At 40.8% G+C, this 21,074-nt stretch overlaps 1 protein-coding gene across 1 annotated transcript; it reads right to left on the bottom strand.

Moving 5' to 3' along the window:
- Positions 1–12,339: 12,339 nt before the first annotated feature.
- On the bottom strand, positions 12,340–21,074 carry LOC112570783. The gene is made up of 12 exons (XM_025249403.1): positions 18,686–21,074; positions 18,238–18,336; positions 17,651–17,883; positions 17,173–17,277; positions 16,919–17,000; positions 15,405–15,473; positions 14,878–15,018; positions 14,413–14,543; positions 14,116–14,139; positions 13,698–13,776; positions 13,296–13,453; positions 12,340–12,828 (listed from the first exon to the last, which is right to left on the bottom strand). The coding sequence occupies exons 1-12, from the start codon at positions 21,042–21,044 to the stop codon at positions 12,739–12,741; spliced, it is 3,570 nt and encodes a 1,189-aa protein (XP_025105188.1). The 5' UTR covers positions 21,045–21,074; the 3' UTR covers positions 12,340–12,738.

Genomic DNA, 21,074 nt, shown 5'->3' with positions numbered 1-21,074 from the left:
CTTAATGTTTTGGAAGCTTTGGGAACAATTTGCACCTGATGGTGGTGTTTCACCTTCGTTATTCAATCACCAGATTCTTTTATAACAAATGGAAGGGTTGAAAGTATAAATGAAACGTTTTCTGTTTGTAGGTTTTTTTCAAGATTTTCCTACCATATATATTTTCTGCTTTCTATGTAGACAACATCAGATTAATACTTTTGTATCGACATGAGGAATTGTGTCCTGAAAATGACTTCAACTGAGGTTGAAGGACTTCTTTTTCCTCCCACTACAATAAGTTTGCCTCCACTGTATTTACATTTGAAAAATGGCGGTGTGATGAATGCCTTCTTGAAATTCACTGCAAGGAATCGTTCTGTTCCGCATCATTAAACATCAAATCAAATTTGGCGTCTCCCATAGCAACGCCTTTATGCCATTTTTTTTTTTTTTTTTTTTTTTAGTCTCGCACTTTTGCTGACCGGGTCGTGGCCTTATTTTAGGAAATATTTTCCATTGTGCGTTTAAGGAAGAAGCGTGCTGCGGAATCTTTTGAACTTGTGAGTAAAATGTCGATAATCAGGGTCAGCGAAACATTGGACACTAGTTGTTCTTCTTGTCCGTCTTGACAGTCTCTCTGGATTTGTTTGTAAGTTTGTTTGTCCCTTTCTCATCTCTGTTTTTGTACGTTTGTTTCCTTATTTGTGTATTATTGTTTCGTTTTTGTTTGTTGGGGGGTTTCGTTTGTTTGCTTGAGTATTTGTTTGATTATCGCTGTTTCATCATATTGATTTTTTTTTTGGTTTGTTTTGGGTTTGCTTGTTTGTTGTTGTTGTGTTTGTTTGTTTGATTGTTTGTTTGGTTGTTTTGTTCGTTGTTTGTGGGAGGTGTTTTTTGCCTGTTGGTTTATATCTCGTTATCTCACCTTTCTCCCAGTCCACCTTTTCTCTTCGCTCTCCTTTTTACATCTTTTTCTTTACACATTTTTTTTCTCTCTATCCTCTAACTTTTTCTCTACAATAATACTTTTTCCTAAGACTGATTATCCTGATTATTGCCATTTGTGAAAAAGATGAAAATGAAGTATGAAGTATGGAGTGACACGAGTCATCCTGACAAGCCTCACCTTTATATTTTCTCCTACTATCCGTCAACTGCTTGGAGATTAGAACTTGCAGCTAGTATCAATGCAGTAATGCGGATGGCAATGGGTGGGTTTTGGGGATTGTTTATTGTTGGATTTTTCTTGGGGGATGAGCGAGAGACGGCTGCGATTGGCTAGAGTCGAGTGTCTGGGCTGACGTCACAGCCCTCTGCGAGGCCCGAAGAGTGCGATCTACTCAGTCGCCATTTTGGAAATTATTGTTTATCAGCAAAGCAAGGTACATTAGGAACCGCTTGCTTTCTTGTTGTCCCTCTTCTCCACCTAATGACCGACAGTTCACCCAGCTGCACCATTCCGTAAAATGCTCGCTGTCGTACGCACCCTCCGACTCAAGAGCTTGAAGCATCACTTACCATCTGGTGAAGAGGAAAACAACGGTCAGGGATTGTTGCGCAGACTTCAACACGAATGTAATTTCTGTGGTAGACAGTTTGTCCTGTGAGAGACTCGATACAAAACCTCGTCTCACTGCCTTAACCCCACCTTGGGTTTCACTACACAGATCCATCATTTCTCTGCTGACCGTTAAATTGACTTCTAATCGCCAATGGCACGAGAGATGAAGAGTAAAGTCACAGCGGGCACGACGCCTTTCATGGTTGGGCTGCCCAGTCTTGGATGGTCCTTTCCTGCCATTAGTCTGACAGAACCGATCCGTTGTGACTGCGCTGGATCACGTGTAATTGCGCATGCGTGGAGCAGGCTGGATGTAGGACCCTCAAAACAGTGAGCAATATGCCATTAAAGACCATACCGAAGAGTTCGAAGTTTTTGTTAAAAATATCGATAGACAGTTGAAAATTATAAGCTTTTTAAAACAACGGACATCCATGTCAACGAAATGAGGAAATCGCAAAATCCCTCTTAAGCTCGGGGAAATCTGTGAAATGAAGTGGACGGACTCAGGTATCCTGACCCTCAGTTAAGGAAAGACTGTGAGCTACTCGAGATGCACACTTGGACGGTCAACATCAAGAGGGAATACGATCATGGACAACAAGGCGAAGCAGTGTCTGTGAACCTGTGTCTAGAGAATGGACTGGTCACTGGTGGCACCAGCTTCCAACACAAGACCATACACAAGCTGACTTGGACAATCAGTAATCTCATCGACCTCACAGCCGTCAACCAGAAATGGAGGAGGTCCAGATGTCAGAGTATTGAGGAAGGTTGGAGACGCCAGCTAACCTTGTGCTGTGCAAGCTGAGGTTGAAACTGAAGAGTAAGGAAGAACATTGAGCGACTTTTCTGATTCAAGCAGACTGAAAGACCCGACAGTAGAAATGGCAAAGTCCTCACGAAAGAAAAAAAGCAACTCAACTGATGGGCAGAACAGTTTAAAGGAATACTAAATAGACCTGACCCAGAGAAAGAAGCAACCGTAGAAGACACAGGCTTCCAAGTTGACAGAAAATGTTGGGTTGCTGGGACAATAAGACTTACCGAGCCTTAATATCATGTGTACTATTACAGTGGTGCAGGAGACAGGTAGTATAAGACCCAGGACCTGCGTACAGTGATGTAGGAGACATTCCAGGTGAGTGTGTACACCCTGCAACAGCCAGCAGGCCCGCCAGGGTCCGTTGGACTGCGCGGCTGCTGCGAACAGGCTTCCACCCAAACTAGCTTTCATGTAACTGTCTGGAAATGCGATCAAAATGGAAAGAACATTCTGGAATCTGGGATCGGAAGCAGTTTGGACATTACGATCCACGCGCCTGCACGTTTTATTATAGAAATTGTTGACACTGCAGCCAGCTGACATGTTAACCACTGCCATGATTGATCATCGGTCATCAGCATCGGAGAAGCCATTGTACACAGACCAGCTGTGCAGTTGGCGCCCATAACACCCGACTATAATGATTCCCAAACTTTAAAAATTGTACGGCATGCCGCCTTTTCAAGCCTCTTATAAATTATTCTGAAGAAATAATTCTCTTTGCAAACAATTTTTTCATTAATTTTTATTGTTTTTTGTGTTGGGCGTGTGATTGTCGTAATCCAGGATATGGAGCATGGCAGATTCGCTAGGCTTGATTTTCTCATTTAATGTCAACATTCCACGGAAGGCTACAAAACATATTTTGAAAAATCAAATTAAAAAAATCAACAGATAATTAGTGTTCAATACAGTTACTCACGAGCCGCTTCCTTCTCACGTGCATGTCGTCACCAGTCCAAGAGAAATTTTTGGAAAGAACACAAGATAAAAAGAGTGATTATTCTATCACAGTCTAATGAGCCATTCATGCATCGTCCTGGCGATAAAACTGCCGATGTCCAGTGGCATGACACACTCATTCGATGATATTTAAACTTCAAACCGTCCTTTTCCCATTCTACCGGGTCCTCTGACTATGAACATGTCGGCAGATGTGAAGGATGAAAACTAAGAGTAGTCCTGTGACAGTCGTTAACAACACTCGTCTTTCAGTACACTTCTTTAAAGACTTGCAACTGGCGAAAAAGCAAAAATTTGGAAACCTGTTTTCATCTTAGGTTTGTCCACAACTTTGTTGCCTTTCTTGGGTAAAGATTTTTTAGAACTAAATAAATGCAACTGACAACATGGCAAGACAAAAGTAATTGAAAATCCTGTAATAAACGTAATCTTGAACAAAAATCCAAACTAAATATGTTACAAAATTCCATGCATCCCGATTTTGTTTGTATGTATGTGTAGATATCTACAAGTGAGAGTGTTTGAGACTGACATTTAAAATGATATGCATCTGGAACCTTTACAAAGAAATTCACAGAAAGAATTCCTCACTTTGAGGTAAGCCCCAGACACCTGATTAAACCGAGCAGGAATTTCATTCCCTCCATTGGTTTCTCTTTCGCCAGAGCCAATTGCCATGCCGCCTGGAGGACGATTAGCACACCAAAACCCTCTGGTACTGCATATTATGTCTGAGGTAAAAGTCTTCTTTTTAGTTAAGTTGGCCAAAGGTCCTCTCTCCATGTTCTAGGTCAAAGGTCGTCTGTTGACGGCTAAACCCACGAGGAACTTTCTCTCCTTTATCAAACGTGTCTGGCTTTTAAGATTTACAACTGAAGTCTCAGCCTCGTGTTTGAAATGGAGATAATTTAAAACATCGTTTAAAAATGTTCTTAGGAGATTTGGTTGGAGCTTTCCATAGGCAAGGCGAGAAACATTGAATATGGTTGAATATGTTTTTGAATATAGTTGAAATATGTTCCTTTATTTCAGAATGTGGAGACACAAAAATTGTCATTCAAACCTAAAATTCCAGAAAAATCTGCATAATTATAATATTGACAAAATTCTCCAAAGGCAACCACCGATCAAGAACAAATTGTACGGAAATGTCGTATTCCATTCCCGATGTTCTTCATCCTCGTTCTACATCCCATCCCACTCTCACACCTATCTTGTAGACTGCACTTCGCCTCGCCTGCCAGGCTCATACACAGTTTTAAACTCAATCATACACACCACCCTGGGTGGTCTCCGGCCCAAGTTTTCTATGTCAACAGACTGACTGTATTCACATGTGACTGTACAACTGGCTGCAGACTGGAGGAGTGAGAGAACGACTCACGCTCATTATGTCCATGTTTACACGACTGCAAATTAACGGCTGCTATTCCAGCCGGAAGTGGAAATGAATTTGAAGATCTGCTTCATACTCGGTGCTGCTGTCAGACCAACACATTTATCTCCCAGCTCTCCAAAGCTTCCAATTTAAATCTTTCCCGCTTCAGGAAACAGCCGCTCCCTCTTACAATCATTTGTTCGTTCATTATCTTTTTTAAACCTGAAGAGGTTTTTAAAAAAAATAAAAAGAAAACCCAAGGAACTTTTCAGTCGTGGTATAGATGGGTGTTTTGTCGAGTTTAAAACACATCCAAAGGAAAACATTCTCTTCTTTTTTTAATGGTTTTTTCGGGCTTCCTCTTGGCCCAGCATCGGGCTAAACTATTCGTCTCGTTTCGAGCGGCATTTGTCAGCCACTTTGATTTGTCAAACGACATTTAGGACGCCGCGGTCTCGATTGAAAACATCCGCGGCCGCCAGCTTTTGCAGACTTTTCTATCGGAGAGCTCCGTCGCCGCCGGCCGCCAGGGAGGAGAGTCCATTCATACAGAGTTTAGATGCTGGCAATGTGGAGAAGGTGAGCATTCTCAGTGTGTGTGTGTGTGCGCGCACGCTCACAAAGATGCTGGAAATGGAATATTCCGCACTGCCAGAAGGATAAAAGTTGGATAAAAGGTATAAAAGTTGTACAAACTAATTGTGCAACAACCTACTCCAGAAAAATATGTCGCCTCTAAACCAGTTTTACTTTTAAAGATGGTATCAGAGGTCTGTGGCTACACAGAGCAACGGTCTGCAGATTCTTTCTTCCTCGCTAGCTTGCTTTTCTGTCTGCTTCTCTCTTTCTTTCTCTCTTTCATCTTTCTCTCTTATTTCTTAGCTACTTATTGCCTGGTGAGTCAAGATCGTCTAAGGACTCGGGACATCTTTGGAGTCACTACTATCATTTCTAATTTTTGTTTTGGAGTTGAAAATTAATAATTAAAATCCACAATTATTAGTTAGTAAACGCACTTTTTCTTTTTGACATTTCTTACAAAAATCTTGAATATATTTGTCATAACAGTCGTCTTTTTGCCCCCTCTTTTTTTTGGGGGGGGGAGTAGGGTGAGGGGAAGGGATGTGACAGAGCACCCACACCACCACCACCACCACCACACTTTGGTTCGATCTACTCTGTCATTCAAGGGATGCAACACATAATGTCAGAGAGATTTGTAATCGTTCCTAGTCCACCAGATGAACTCCTCCTAACTGCCTGAAAAAGAACAGGGAGGAATTTTTTGGGAAATCGCCTCTCTACCTGAAGATATTTTGCGTGGGTAATTCTGTTGTTGCTTGGTTTGTATTTGTAATATTAAAAATGTCACGGTCTGCTTTTTTATTTTATGTTATCTCTCTCTCTTTTTATCTGAACGACTTCCGGTATAGTGCTGACCTTATCATTGAAAGTTTCAGCAGAAATCCACACCCTGGGGATGTTCGTCCTTGTTATCTGCATGTTATCGGTAAAAAATAAATAACGCTTATGACTTAACCATTACCAGAAGAGATGAAAGAAAGATTTTGATGAATGAAATAGCGACTAATGATGTTGCGGGTACGGCGGTACGTTCTTCGCTTTCGGTCAATTGTCTCAACCCTCACCCTGTACGAGTCCCATCTGCTGGAGTTCTCACGTCTGAGGGCAGAGCACTCCTGCGTTAGAGGTGTTATCGTTCTTCTTAGCGTGCAAATAGGGGATGCTGGGAAAGGATGGGGGTGAGGGTGGTCAGGACGGCAGACGTTTGCCTGCGGTATGTCTCCCAGCATCGAGAGACATTTTTACTGCTCTCCCTTCCCCACCCACCACCCACCCTTATTTTCTACACTCCCCCCCTGTCCACACCCTCTTCTCACCCTCTGGACTTCGTACTGTGCTGAAGATTTCCCAAGCGCTCTAATGGCTGCAATATTCAGGAGTGTATAATTTCATGCGTCTGAAGAAAGGGGAGCACCAACATCCAACTGACGACGAACGCTTCAAAAGAAGATGCAGGAAAAGATAATTACTAAATGGCAAAGAGGGTTGGTGGTTGGTCAGGGGTGGAAGGGTGAAAGGAAAGAGCGAGGACGGAATGAACTTGCAGGATGGGTCAATTTTTGTTGTTGTTGTGGGGATTTTTTCCATCCTCAGAAATGGGCAAATGAGAGCGGGGTGCAGGCGGATACCCTAGTCACCCATGGCGATGACGTCACTCGATTATCGAAGCAGCACGTGGCAAGTTCGATAACTGTGACCGTATCACCAGCCCTCTCCCCCTCCACTGTCAGCATGTCTGGGGATGGACGGCCGAAAGCAGTGTCCAGTTCTCTCAGTCCAAGACAAACACTGTCTTATTATATTGTGCGGCTGATGATCTCTGTCTTTCATCCGATCCCATCAGAGTGTTGAACAGAGTCGGAGTGAAAACTGTCTGCCATCCAGAAAGCTCATTTCATCCGTCTTCGTTACATCTTAAGCGGGTTTCTTAATTAAGATATGACATTAGCGATATTCTTGTGTTCTTTCAATCCCTGCCGGTTTCTCCATTCTCCAGCTTTTATTATTCACACACACACGCACAACTCAGAGACTGCGTTATTCTAATCTTCATCCTTGAGTACGGAACAGCAACCTTTCTATGTCCGACATTCAGATATGGCAGAAAACTTCAAAATGTTTTTAAAGACCTTTCTAGAAATGTGTATGCTCACCCCGATAATAATACTTTTTTGAGTCAGTGTTGTTACGAGCGGCTGTACGATTTGTGTTGAGGGTGGTTGTTTGTTGTTTGTTGTGCATGGTGTTGGGTGTGGTGTCGGTGTTTCTACCGTGAAATGCACGCTAAACGTTTTCAGTAAAATTTTAGAGAAAATGCAGTGAGCTGGACAAATCACATACACAAGCTATCACATATGTTGGCCGTTGGATCACGTGACAAGGTCGGAGTCCGCTAAAAAAACAGATTTGTGATTTTCATGGCCTATTGGAACGTACTAACACTTTCACTCCGACCACTTTAAGTTTACAATAGATTATGATGTATCTACATTTTGTGACTTATGCTGACAAGCAGTGGTCAGAATAGCAAAGAAGGAAGAATAAGCTGAGGGAAGAGAAGCGTGTCTGTATATGAGAAAGAGAGAGACGAGTTGGAAGACAACACTTTCTCTCTTTTTTTCCCCATTGCGATTATTGCGTGTATACAGTGTCTACCTCCAGGTGCACGGACATCCCTAGCTCTCAAACAGAAAAATAAACACCAAGGATGCAAAGATCTAGGGACAAAAAAGCAAATCCATAAATTAAAAAGCTGTGCAATGACGTCTGAATACTATATTTGAGTGATCACGATGGAAGTTTTATGGCAGAATCAAGAATCAAGTGCCAAAAACTACCCCGAGACTTCTTTTAACGGATGGCGCAGAACGTGAGGCGAAAGCTTAAAACGTTACATTAATGAAGAATGCATTATCTGGAAACTTCTCAGCATGGACCTATAAAGGAAACATCCGAGCTCTCACTGGAGTGCAGTGTCAGCGCCGAGCTGATGGTGCGATAGAAGTGACTTGACAAGAAAGTTAAGAAGACACGATGAAATTGCATCTTGGCCAAAAAAAAATTTTTTTCTTTCTGCCCGCGGCGATGTGTGGAAGGGAAGTGTAGGAGGGGGAGTAGGGTTTCTGGACACAGGGTGCGGGGGATACCCAGACACCGACATCACGCCAAAGTATGCAGACTGCCTGAAGTTTGGAAAGTTATGAGTTTTTAATTCATTCTTCCTTTATAAAAAATCTGTCCATGTGGGGAAAAAGATTGACACAAAATGTCATGCACAGATGTAAAAATACGACAAGAAGAATATAGAATTGCCGGTGAGACATATTGTCCAGCCATCGGTTGACAGAGACCAACAGCGTCTCGGTTATTTCTGTCCTTGTTTGGTGCCGCGGGCTGTTTTGGAGGGAAAGGTGATGCTAAACTTTGAACTTAATATTCCATAAACAAATAGACTTGTCTGTATCGTCATTATTACCGACCTGAGGTATATGAACGAGAACGAAAAACTGGAGTGGATGGCGAGTGTTTTGCGTGGGAGAACGTGGGTGTGTGGTGGGCGCAAGCGTGGGTGTGACGGCAGCTTTTTCTTTGATGTGCCGGAGTCTTTAAAGGGCTCCACTTGTATGAATGGGAAGAGTTAAGATTGAGAAAAATGATTTTTGCTGCTTTGACTGTGACCTTACATTTTTCTCCAGTCTTGTATTGTAAGTCCTGGTCAGACTTAAAGTTGGAAAGTTCTGACGACTGATAAATTCTGTACATTATTAAGGCGAAACCTGTTGGTGAGTCTGCCTCGGTTTTCACTTAAAAATATTTGGTAAGTTTTTGGATGGTGTCAGGACCAGCTGGGATCTCACCCTACTCTGTGTGATGCTGTCTGTGACTGAACGTTGGTCGGCGTGACGGAAGGGTAGATGGGGTGGAACTGGTGTTTTACAGAGACCCAGCGACTAAAGCTATATCACGGCAAGGCAGTCAGCCCTGTAAACTTATGCAACATGCAGAGAAAGAACAGTGTGCCCGAGACGAGAGCTGAACCCAGGACAGCCAACCTTCACCATAGTTGATTGCAGAGATGAATAGCAATCTCTCTCGTGAAGTGAGGATTACACTGGTTTCGCTTCTAATGCGTGGAAAAGCTCGTGGCTATCGCTGGTCCTCCAAGCTGGGGTTGAGGATGGGGGACTCCTGCTCGAAGGGGAGGGGCAGGGTAATAGACAACCTTCGGGGCCCGTGGAGTACAGCAGATTTCTTAGCTTTGATGACAGGGGCGGACGCCCGGGGCTATCTCGGGAATAATAAAGAGCGAAGGGGATGGTCTCGATGTGAGACGGTTGAAGTTCCTTACTTCTCGGCCTTCCCTCCCAGCAGACTTTAGGGAGGACCCGCTGCTAGATGTCAGTGACCCCGCCTGCAGGATGACGCGGTCTCGGGTACTGAAGCTGTCGATAATAAGAGCTAATCACCGCCCAATGGGTGACACGTGACCATCGACTTCTAGTCACTTGGCGCTTGACTCCGGCCTTTCCAGAACCTTCTGACATACTTTTTTGCGGAATGATATATACTGGGACGTTTCTTACTGCATTTACCAATTTTTTCCACTTTAAAACCTCGATAACTGGTTTCATTGGCTTTGGCAAACGTCTGGAAACGAATCAAACTGTTTATATGATCGATCGACCTTTCGCCAGGTCATTTCGCAAAAGTTCCAGCACGAGCGCTTTTTTTTTTTTAAAGTGGGTTTTCTTTTGATCACAGAGAGTGGACAATGGTTTCCTTCAAAAATAAGGCCTAAGAAATAATCTTTTAAAAAGCAACATTCAGATCACATGAGTCTTGTTACAGTAGATGAGAAAAACGATATCCTTACAACTTTCGTACTTTCAAAAAAAACTAACCTCAGTCAAACGTAAAATTAAGTCATTGCTGAAAAGTTAACATAAAATAACGATTTCTTTGATATTGCCCAATTAACAGGCCGACATTTTATCACATCAGAGGAAATGTAAACTTGACCATATTTAAAAACCCAGGTGAGAATTGTCACGCTCCTACTCCTGTACTTGGCGAAAAACATTTTTGCTCAATCTTTGGAACCAGCCTTCCATAATAAATTCAACCTACTCTCGGATTAATTTAAACTGAAGAAACAGTTGTTCAGTTCCCCAGTGGTGAGACGGCGAGAGGGTCTCTGTGATTCAACAGAATGATGAAACAATCATGTTCTCACAGAAGTACCTCCCGTGCAGTGTGCGGCGCTCCCTCTTTCCCAACTAGGATTGCTTCTCTAGAATCGGTGTTGGTCTGTTTCTGTCGATTAAAAACAGAATGCTTGCTCCAGGGTCTGGGCCATCACCAGCGACTGCCTGTCTGTTCCTGACTTCCGGTTGATCGGACCACCCTGTCAACACAGACGCCCGTCTGGTGAGGCGTTGGGCTCAGCGGACATGATGCTGACGGTGATGAACAACGATCTCTGAACCAGGAGGGCTGGGGGTAGAAGGGAGGAGCCTGGCCTGTTCCTCACTGAATGAGTTTTCAACTTACTCCTGCTGCCGGGCAGTAGTGGAGAAACGGAAAACTTAAGGGAGTGAGGGTACGCGCATGCGGATGCGGCGAGGAACGTGAACGTGCAGCCTGCGCTCGCGCGTGTGCGTGCCAGCCTGCATGTGCGTGAGGAGATGGGAGGAAGGTGGGGTATAGGTGTGTTTGCAAAGGTGCTGGGACTGCGACTTTGTTAATGTTATTGCCGCTGAAGTGGCAATTCCGCTATTAATCTTGAAAACGATGCTGAAAGACAAAATACAGATTCTTCTGTTAAACTGAGGTTTGGCACATCATTGCGGAGTTTTTCAGTGACTGGGATCTTGGGAGAAAAAGAGATCAGGGTGCGCGTGTATGAAGACAGTGGTGGAAGTGAGGCGGGGCAAGCAATTTGATTATATCTTGCAGTAGCCCGAACCACCGCAGTGACGTTGACATTGAGTTATCGGCTCCTGGGAAGCTGTGCTTCTAAATTTAACTTAGGTTTGAAGCTCAGAATAGCAAATTGGTGCTTTCAGACAATGACAGGCCATTACCACAGCTCGAAGTCTAGAAGTTCACTTTCATGTTCCATGTCGACTCCGACAAGAGGTTGGCAGTATTGTCAAAAATCAGCTTGGTGCAGAAAGGTTTAGCAATTGTTGAAGTCAGCCTTTTTTTTTTTTCAATTGCTATTTATTGGTCAAGCTAAGACTAATTGTTATGCAAAAGGAACACGCGAACACATGGAGAGAGAGAGCACATCAGCGCACAGATCTTAAAATAACCAAAAAAAAGCGTGGTTTTTCTTACACAGTACATGCTTTAAGAAAGGTTGAAATCTGTCCAAAAATTACTTAAGTAACATCAGACTCGGTGTTAAACAAACCATCTTCATGAAAAGGAGACATAAAAGAAAAAAAAAAAGACAACATCCGGGCAGAACAGGAAACACTCTGCAGTCAAGAAGTGCCTGAACAAACACAACTAAACTAACAAGTCTCTCCATACCTCCATGTAGCTCGGTCGGCAACAGCCAGTATGTCCTCCTGCCCCTCCCTCTCCCAGTTGCATCATATTGTCTTTGGTTTTAGTGATTTTTTTTTCATGAAGTTAGAAATAAGAAATACATCACTAAATGATATGCGTTTCCTACATCTTAGTACTTTTGTAGCGATGATCACAGTTTTGAACACAAGTTTCTTTCTGGAATCTGTGGTATGTTCTTCACATCAAGATCAGTTCTTGTTTTATGGTCGGATACCACTTAGTAATTTTTAAGCAAGTCTTCTTACCACAAACTGCAGTTAACTCAGTCTGTTCGTCTTTTATCTTGTATCCATCACTCAAACACTGTTACAGCACAAATCTTACAGATAAATTATAAAGCAGTTTTTTAAAGATTGATAGCATGGATTCTGAGGAAACTGAATTATTAATCTTACCAAAAAAAAAATTTCAAGTACTAGCTCTCTGTCTCTCTCACACACACAGATACATATAAATGCATGTAACATGACCCTGTCAAATTTTCTTTTCTTTTTTCGTCATTGCAAAATAAACAGTGTGAAACAAACATTTTAGATGGCTCTAAAAAAACAAGTAAGTAATGTTCTCACTTCTCGATTTTTTTATCACAGAAATATGTATCACAGATGGACCACTGCGAACACTTCAAATACTACACAAAACTGTCTGTCACTTAAAAAGTTAAAATCATAAGAAAGGGATGAGACTGTTCGCTGTCTCAGTATGTTCTAAAACTGTTTGTTTTCTATTTTATGCTTCAAGTTTATTCCATCACTCATATGTATCAATTTCTTTTGTGCTAATTATATATTTACAACAATTGTATTAAGCAAGGGAAACTATGATAGGTCAAAATGTTAAAACATTCCTCTTGTGCCAAGACGAAACTCATATTGCCCCAGTTTCCGATGGTTGCAAAGATACCTCTTTTGCTTTTTGCATCTTCTTATAAAGTTTCCACACACTTGGTTTTTGTTTCTGCAACACAGTATTATGGATTATTTTTAATCAATATTTCATGATTGTGTAATGAACTTTGGTCTAAGGTCTATAGACTCCAAAATGTGAGTTTCAAGAATGTGTGCATTTGTATTTGTGTGTGCGTGAGTGAGTGTTGCAATGTAATGTTTACAGAATGAGCTGAGATTCATACTTATAATAACATTCAATTATAAACGTGGGCATATTCTCATACTCTAGTACACTGACTTCTCACTAAACGCCTCCTTTCCATTAGCATTTTTTTCTCTCTCTCTCTCTCTGTGCACAAGGGAGACTAGTACGTTTACGCTCTTTATTTCAAATTGCTTCCCCTGCATAAGAAACCATAACGTACAAAATGATTGACGATGAAGGAGGTTGTGTATAACTCAGACTGAAATTATTTTCAAATATCCAATGCCTTTATTTCACTTGGTCAGCAAATAAATTATCAAAAAACTAACCTGATTTGGTGAAATCATTTGAAGCTGTGAAAGGCTGATAAGGGGTGCTAACGAGGGCCGCCCATGAGCACACTGAAAGGGCAGGTCACAGGATGCCAGACCCTGTATTAACTGTCTGCAAGTTGTTAGGGATAACTTGTCTCCAAACTTGATGGCTCCTTTAAAGTGAACCACAGACATCAATGAAACATCCAGGTGGCAATAAGAACATACATTATTAAAACAGAAATAATAATGGCTTGACTAAGACACTTACCAGGGCAGATGCATATTGTCTATGTTATTTATTATAAATACATTCACTACAAAACAATTATTTTTGCATAGTTTGGAGGGTGAATACATTTATATCTGCAGGTAACAACTGTAATATTACGTCAAGGCAGAAGTCTGTTTATGCACCTTTGCAAGCATGAGTAGCCATCAACCTGTGGACTGACTGTGGAAGAAGATATGTAGCACCTTCAGTTGACAGCAACCTCTGAAAAAGTACATCAACAACCTCTTTAAGAATGCACAAATATCAAACATTATGCAAATAAGAAAACCAGAATTTCTCTGACAGACATCACAGCATGCCAGAAATTGTAACTATAATATTAACAGCTTTATAGAGATTAATGAAGGTCCACTCAATGCCTGACTCAGTTAAAACAGCAAAAAAGCACATACTCTCTTTGATAATGAAACACATTAAGGAATGAGTTTATGATAATTCTTGAAATCTGCTCTTATGTGCCTGTACAATTTTTTTATATTTTGTAGTCTGCAAAATGATAGGTGTCTGAGACACAACCCTGGTAGAGTTTAGACAACATACCTGAGTGTGTTCTCGGATCATTGTCTGCAAAAGATGAAACATAACGATAAAATTAATGTAGTCACCACACAAATCTGCTTAGTCTATGACAGATGGTGACTGGTCCTACGTTAAGTACAAAGGATCTCTTTTGATGCTAGGGAATCACACAAACAACAACAGACATACTGGAATGAAAAGTATATAATTATTAATATAACAGACTATACCAGAAAAAAATGGCAGATATAAGGCAGAAATGCTAACAACACTACTCCTGACTAGATAACAATTCAAATACTAAGATGATCTGTTTACCTCAACATACTCATATCTGAGAGGATCTTTGCCACGTTTTCTGTCATTTGCTTCTCTCTGGGCCATGCAGACTGGCATTGTGAAGACATGCACAGTGTCACACTTCTCTTTGTCAACCTCAAAGCAGATGCCTGATTAGAGGAGTGATTTACTGTATAACACTAACATTAGAAGTAGCATCTTCGGCACTCACAATTTAATTAACTGAGAGGATGATCCTCTCTAGAGTTATGACTGTAATGCCTTCATCATGCAAGGAGGAATGCAGTCTTTAAAATGCTATTGTTCATTTTGCACATATGCATGCACACACACACACAGATGCATGTAGAAACAGACACATATGCATTTATTATTCTACATATAGAGACAGTACTAAAACGTTTTCTCTTAAAATCCCTAAAGAAGACAATATGACAAATCATATATTAAGACTTGTCACATAGAAAGACCAGCCATAGGTACCTATCCGTTCAAACTCCTTCTTGAAGCTCTGCATCATCCTTACGTCACGTTCAGACAGAGTTATTCTCCTTGCAGGATCAACATCTGATCTGCGAATTATGCGGCTATCTTCCCCATTGGCATCTTTCTTCTCATACACACCTAACACAACACATTTCAACATTCAGTAGAGCACCAAAACGCATCTTCTATATAAAAATTGTCCAGATTACCTTCAGAAAACCTAAGCTTCATACCTTTAAAGTTTGTAAAATTTTAGAGATCGAAATATGTCTTGAGGATTGTACATAAAGATATAAAAAATTACTCTCTTAATTGAGCCAAATATGCTATTAAAGGCTAGACAAATCTTACATGTCTAGTTTGTTTCTATGTACATACATTCTCTTATTCACCCACTCTGTCAACCCAGAATGCATAGCACTAAATTATCTTTGGCAACAACTCCATAAATAAACTAGATATCTGGCTGCAAGTTCCATGTTAGGGAATTATCAAATTTTAATGTCAAAATGTCAAAAACAAACCTGAAATCAACTGCTCTAATCGAATTCTTTCATGAGCAGCATGTTGATCGAAGAGAACTAACAAACCTCCTGGTACATATCAATAAAACAAAAATATTCAATCCTGCATTTTCAATATAAACTTAGATACAACTAACCATTTAAGGTTTCAGTCAGTAATATTTTTTCTACCCCCATTTCTTGTAGGAAAGTTCTTCTTTGCTCTCTACCATCACTATAGAGCATGGAATAGACTGTAAGAAAATATTATCATAAAAAATAATAATAATAAAGGATGAAACACTTTTATGTAGTGCTTTTACTAAATCTCTTGGGTGCATACCCAATCATGACACACTCTCCCTTCCCCAACAAATACACACAAACAGACGCTACACATACACACAGAAAATGATGTGCAAACACACAAAAAAAAAACTACACAGCCATGCAGAACATTATAAATGTAAGCATGCAAATGGAGGATTTTTGAAAGAAAACCCACACAGAAAAAAAAAATGTTTTGAGCTGAGATTGGTAGCTGCAAAGCATAGGTATATTTCTCAGTGCAGTGGAAGGTGAGTTTCAGAGCCATAGGGCACCAAAACTGAAGGATTGTTGTCCAAAAGATTAGATACTATGGTTTTCCCTTTAACGAACTCCTCCCTGCCCCCCACCTGCTGCAGACTGAACAGAGACAGGAGACAGGACAATAATAAGGAAAGATGATGACAGGTAAGGGGGAAGAGAGCCCCAAAAATGATGGTAGGCAAGGACTGAATATGATAATGTACTGGAAGCAAGTGCGGGTCTTTGAGAAAAAGTGTTATCTATTCCTGCTTTGACATACACAAAACAAATCTTGCAGCATTGTTGTGGACCTTCGATTTGTTTCGGATACCTTAAATAACGAGACAAAAATAGCAAGTTGGGACATCAGTGTGGGAGATACAAGATTAGCTACAGCAGTCAGAGACAAATGACAGCAAACAAACTACTGAGGGTCAAGAAAGGTTGCATGAAAGAGTTGACACAACACTGCATGGAGAGCTTCAAGATGCCCATACAAGTCTTTCAAGGAAAATTTCAAAGAAATTTTAATATCATCAACATCCACAAATTTACGAACTGAACTGAGATGTCATTTAGAACCTACAGACCATTGAGAACACAGGGACAGCAGTCTCAGTGCTATGGTTCATTCTCTAAGCCCATTGAACATTTTGAAAAAATGGTTTTGAGAGAAGAGATTTTGCAACTATGCTAGGATGACATGTTCTAATAGTTTTAAGATAAAAGGTAAGTTTAAAGTAGGCCAATCATTTCAATTTCTTTTGAAGCAGTGTCACAATGACCTGCTTGAACTGATGAGGTATATTTCTATACACATATATGTGTGTGCACAGGATGTGGGATTATTAAACTGTCCTGTATGTGCATGCAGATGCAAATATCCATGTAAATATATGTGTGCATTCATGCAGATCCAAAGAAAATAAACTCATTTATATGAAAACATAGGTACATTAATTTACCTGCAGTCCCTGAAGTCGATGATGCTGGCTTGTTTTCATGGATAAGACAGGCAACAAACTTATTGTCTACCTGTCCCAACACCTGCAGTCAAAAATCAGTTTCAGAACATGTCATGTTGCAGTTGAACAAGTTGCTGTTCCTCCTATGCTTTCATGATTTCAGTTTTTATAAACTGAAGCATACTAACACTATGTCACATTTTTTCACATCACCAGTAGATGAAGGTCTGCAGATAAATATTTAATAGTGTTACCTTGGCATTCACGAGCATGGCTTTGTTAAAAGAAGTTGGATGCAGAAAACTATGAGACATCCTGCCAGCCCTACTATTGTGTTTTTGTTCAGCCACCTGCAACATCTGTTAAAAATAATATAAAAAAAAGTATAAAAGCTTCCCATAGCTTAGTGGCCATAAGCAAACATAAATGGCTAGCTGTGCCTAGGGTACAACATTTATATTTCTTTATATTTCCTAATATCATGAGGCACATATTTCTGCTGGGTTTGCAGTCTCAGCCTGAGTTCTCAGCCTGAGCATGCCTCAGACTAGTTCCGCAGTTGACCACACTTTCAGTCTACTAAGCCTACATTTTCCAGGCATAAAGCCAGTTCCCAAACAATGCATACTGCAGTACTCCATCTAGTATATTTTGACCATCATAAAAAAATAATCGGATCAAAATGTATATGATTCCAGGCCATTATTTAAGAATCTGCTGCACAAATAGTACCTTCTCGGGTATACAGAAAACAGGGTTTTCCCATGTGCTCAGAAGATCCTCAGTGCTGGACCGTTCAGAATTGTCTGTAAGCAGCGGTTTTCGGTCTCTCCATTTTGCAAGGCTCTCTTCTTCTTCATCTTCATCAAAGCTCTCATCTATCAGGGCTTTAAGGGTTTGATGGCTTATAGGTGAAAGTTGTTTTAGTGCCTGACTGTCTTCTCCACACCGTGATGAAACCCTTTCTTTAATTCCATGGATTTAGAACAAAACAAAAACATACAACTTTAATAATGCAGTTACCCAAATATCTTTAGAAAAGAGCTGATCACGCAAATGTGACACAGTGAATGGGCAGGTAAATATGTGGGTATAGATAGACATGCACTCACACTCATATGTAAATGTGCATGTGCATGTTACTTGCTCATTTTTATGAACACACACTCCCTCTCACTCTCTGAAAGATGAAAAATTTAGATTTATTCAAGCAAAATTAAATGGAAAAAGGTAACTGGAAAAATGCAATCTTGACCAACAGAAAAGACAAAAGTCTATTTTCAGTAAATTATATGACACATCCTAAAACGATCAATTACCATTTGAATGGGTTTCAAGTTCCTGATCCATGTCCATCTCAAAATACTGGGCTTCTGTCAGTGAATGCCCAGAATTGGTATTTACATATACTGTGCTACCTAATGAGTAAAGTAAATAATTATTATCATTATTTTTACTTGAAAATTAGAGCAATGTCACACAAATCTATAAGTGAAAATAGTTTTTACGATTGTCCGAATAAATATTGCAGTATATTACCTGATCACACTTATCTAATATACAGACAGGTTCAGGAATATATTAACAGAGAAAAAGAGTCTAAAAAAATGATGAGTGTTGCTCGAAAAAAGCATTTTTTCCTTTTAAATATTCTTATAATACATACATATAATAATATATAAAGTTCACATTGTATAAACATCAAGCAGTGAACAGGAAGTAGTTTGCATGCACATGATCACAACAGACTGTGATTATATACAGTACCTGTTGCTGGATCTGCAAGAGGAACCCACTGAACAGCCTTTTTGTCCATCCTACATTGCAAATCTATGCTGGTTTTCTTGGGAGGGGTCTGCACTTGACATGCCTTGAGACCATCTCCTGGGGTTGAAAGCACATCTTCATGAACCACTGACACCTTCTGAGTTCTTGACTTTTTCCATTCTCGTGACAGTTTGCCTGCAATGCTGGGTGCATCTGAGGGCAGCAGCAGCTCTCTGGGAGCTGATGATAGGAACTCAGGGTCTGTCAAGTCTGAATTGCCTGAGAGAGACTTCTTGCTGTCTGCATGTGATGCCATTTCATTGGTGTTGTATGCACTGTCCCTGTAACATTCTTCTTCTGACATGCACAGGGCGCCAGACAGCTCCTTATGACAGGTTCCAGAGGCATCACCAACTTCACTCATGCTGCTATGGTTACCAGGTGAAATAAAAGAATGCTGAGAATGACAGCTATTCTTGACAATGCAGCTCTGCGAAGATGTGTTTAGGATTTGGCTTCCTGGCGTTGGTATCATTCCTAAAACTGAGTCTGGAAGAGAATCTTGAAAACCGATGTCAGCTGTCTGAGAAGAAACCATTTGTTCATTGTGCAAAGCATGTTTCTCAAGTTCCATCTCTTTTAGCTCTGGTTGTAATTTTCCTGCCTCCCAGCCAGTGTTCAGCTTGCCAGATAATGGCAGCACCTCTGAAGGGAGGGGTTGATTTGGGCAATTATCAGGCTCAGATTCTGATGACCAACTGGCAACTCCAGGTAAATCAGAGAACACAAGCCCGTGTGATGAACACAGTAGTGCATCATCATTTGAAAATGTGAAAACTCTTTCTGTACTTTGTTCAGATCTTCCCACCATAGGCATATTACTGCAGGAAGAAATACATAATAAGTCATTTTGTGTGGTTTGTCTGTCAATGATATTATTACCAAATTCTGGTGTTCCTGGATTGTTCTGTGTAGACACCTTTCCCCTGAGCTCAGAACTACCATAAATCAAATAATTTCCCTGTACTTTCTTTTCCTGAAGACATTTATTTCTTTTATCAGTATATATTTCTGTATTCACATTCAGCTCCTTGATATCCAAGCACAAGTTTGTGTTTCTCCTACCAGTTCCTGTGTGTTCTGTTTTATCATTCTCTGTATACTGTGCTTCACTGAGTTCATGGCTATTAGCAGGATTATCATCAAAGTCTTCGCAACTTACAGAAAAAGCTAATCCTTGTGACAAGCACTGTCTCTCAGAAATCATGGGATCTACATCTGCAGGACTGAATCCACTGGAGTGGATGGACAGGTTTGATGCTGAGGAGGTCACGTGGAATTCGGGACTGCTGATTTTCAACTGGGGAGTAAACCCCTGTGAACTAAGCACAGGAAAACCTTGAGTCTCCATTGATTCTTGAGTCTGGGAAAGAGATTTTGCAAAATTTGCACTAATGGAGGTCATGTCACTAGAGTTATGAAGCTGAAATACATCTCGAGATATTCTACTGCACTGCACATCTCTTGTAGTCCCATGCACTTTCTGCTGCAGACCATCTAAATCAGTATCACAAACACTCTGATTCTCTGACCAACCTTCCTCCATACATGTACCTAAAGCTCCCCATGCACTTATCTCTTCATCACTTGAATGGTATCCCTGCAGACTTGTGTCTGAAACACAGTGTCTTGGTTTTTTGGCATACACATCCAGTGCCAATACACTGTTTTCTGTTGCACAGTTTTCTTGTGAATTTATCAACAGAATATTGTCTTTCAGGTGAGCTGGCTCCACGAAAGATGTCCTTTTATGTGCTTCTGAACTGAGCTTTTCACATGGTAAATCATTCGTACCCTTTAACTCAGTTAAACACGTTCTTTTTTTCAAACCAGCTTTATCCATTGACTCACAGCCATGATGTTGCAGTTTTTCTGATTGAGTCTGGACTTCCTTTTCAGTAAAGGTTGCTTGTTCCTTTGTGCACCCCTTCTTTTCCTTGAAATGTTCTACATCTTCCAATCTTTGGTACCCTCTATGTATCCGAGCTAGCTCGTGGGTTGCAAAGCCCTGCTTCTCAGGAAGTGATGAAGTATTTCTGACTTCTTCTGGTGACTCATTTAAGGAAACTAATGGCACATTATTTGTTTGCTGTATTAAACATTCATTTTCACTAAAACATGCTTGAGATATAGTGGTAAATGGCTGCCAAGCAGGTCGAGACATACTGGGGCTACATGAATCCATGGCAAACTCAAATCTGGATGCTGAATCATTCACATTTTCTACAGACTGTCTTTGTAAGCAAGAAAATGCTGCGTGAACACTTTTCCTCATGGCACTGCTGTCTTCTGTCACCATGTTTTGTCGCTCTGTACCATAGTGCTGCCC

The sequence above is a fragment of the Pomacea canaliculata genome, linkage group LG8, assembly GCF_003073045.1.
Source record: "Pomacea canaliculata isolate SZHN2017 linkage group LG8, ASM307304v1, whole genome shotgun sequence".
In the NCBI taxonomy this organism is placed as follows: domain Eukaryota; kingdom Metazoa; phylum Mollusca; class Gastropoda; order Architaenioglossa; family Ampullariidae; genus Pomacea; species Pomacea canaliculata.
The sequence above is the reverse complement of the archived record's forward strand: the minus strand, read 5'-3'. Positions and strand labels throughout refer to the sequence as shown.

What these genes read in the sequence shown, in the direction of transcription:
- LOC112570783 (XM_025249403.1), bottom strand. Translation starts at nt 21,044, where the DNA reads ATGGTGACAGAAGACAGCAGTGCCATGAGGAAAAGTGTTCACGCAGCA. An exon ending in CCATGCTCGTGAATGCCAAG is followed by an intron (nt 17,001 to 17,172) that starts GTAACACTATTA and finishes TTTTGACTGCAG; the next exon opens with GTGTTGGGACAGGTAGACAA. An exon ending in AAATGATTTCACCAAATCAG is followed by an intron (nt 12,829 to 13,295) that starts GTTAGTTTTTTG and finishes ACTGTGTTGCAG; the next exon opens with AAACAAAAACCAAGTGTGTG.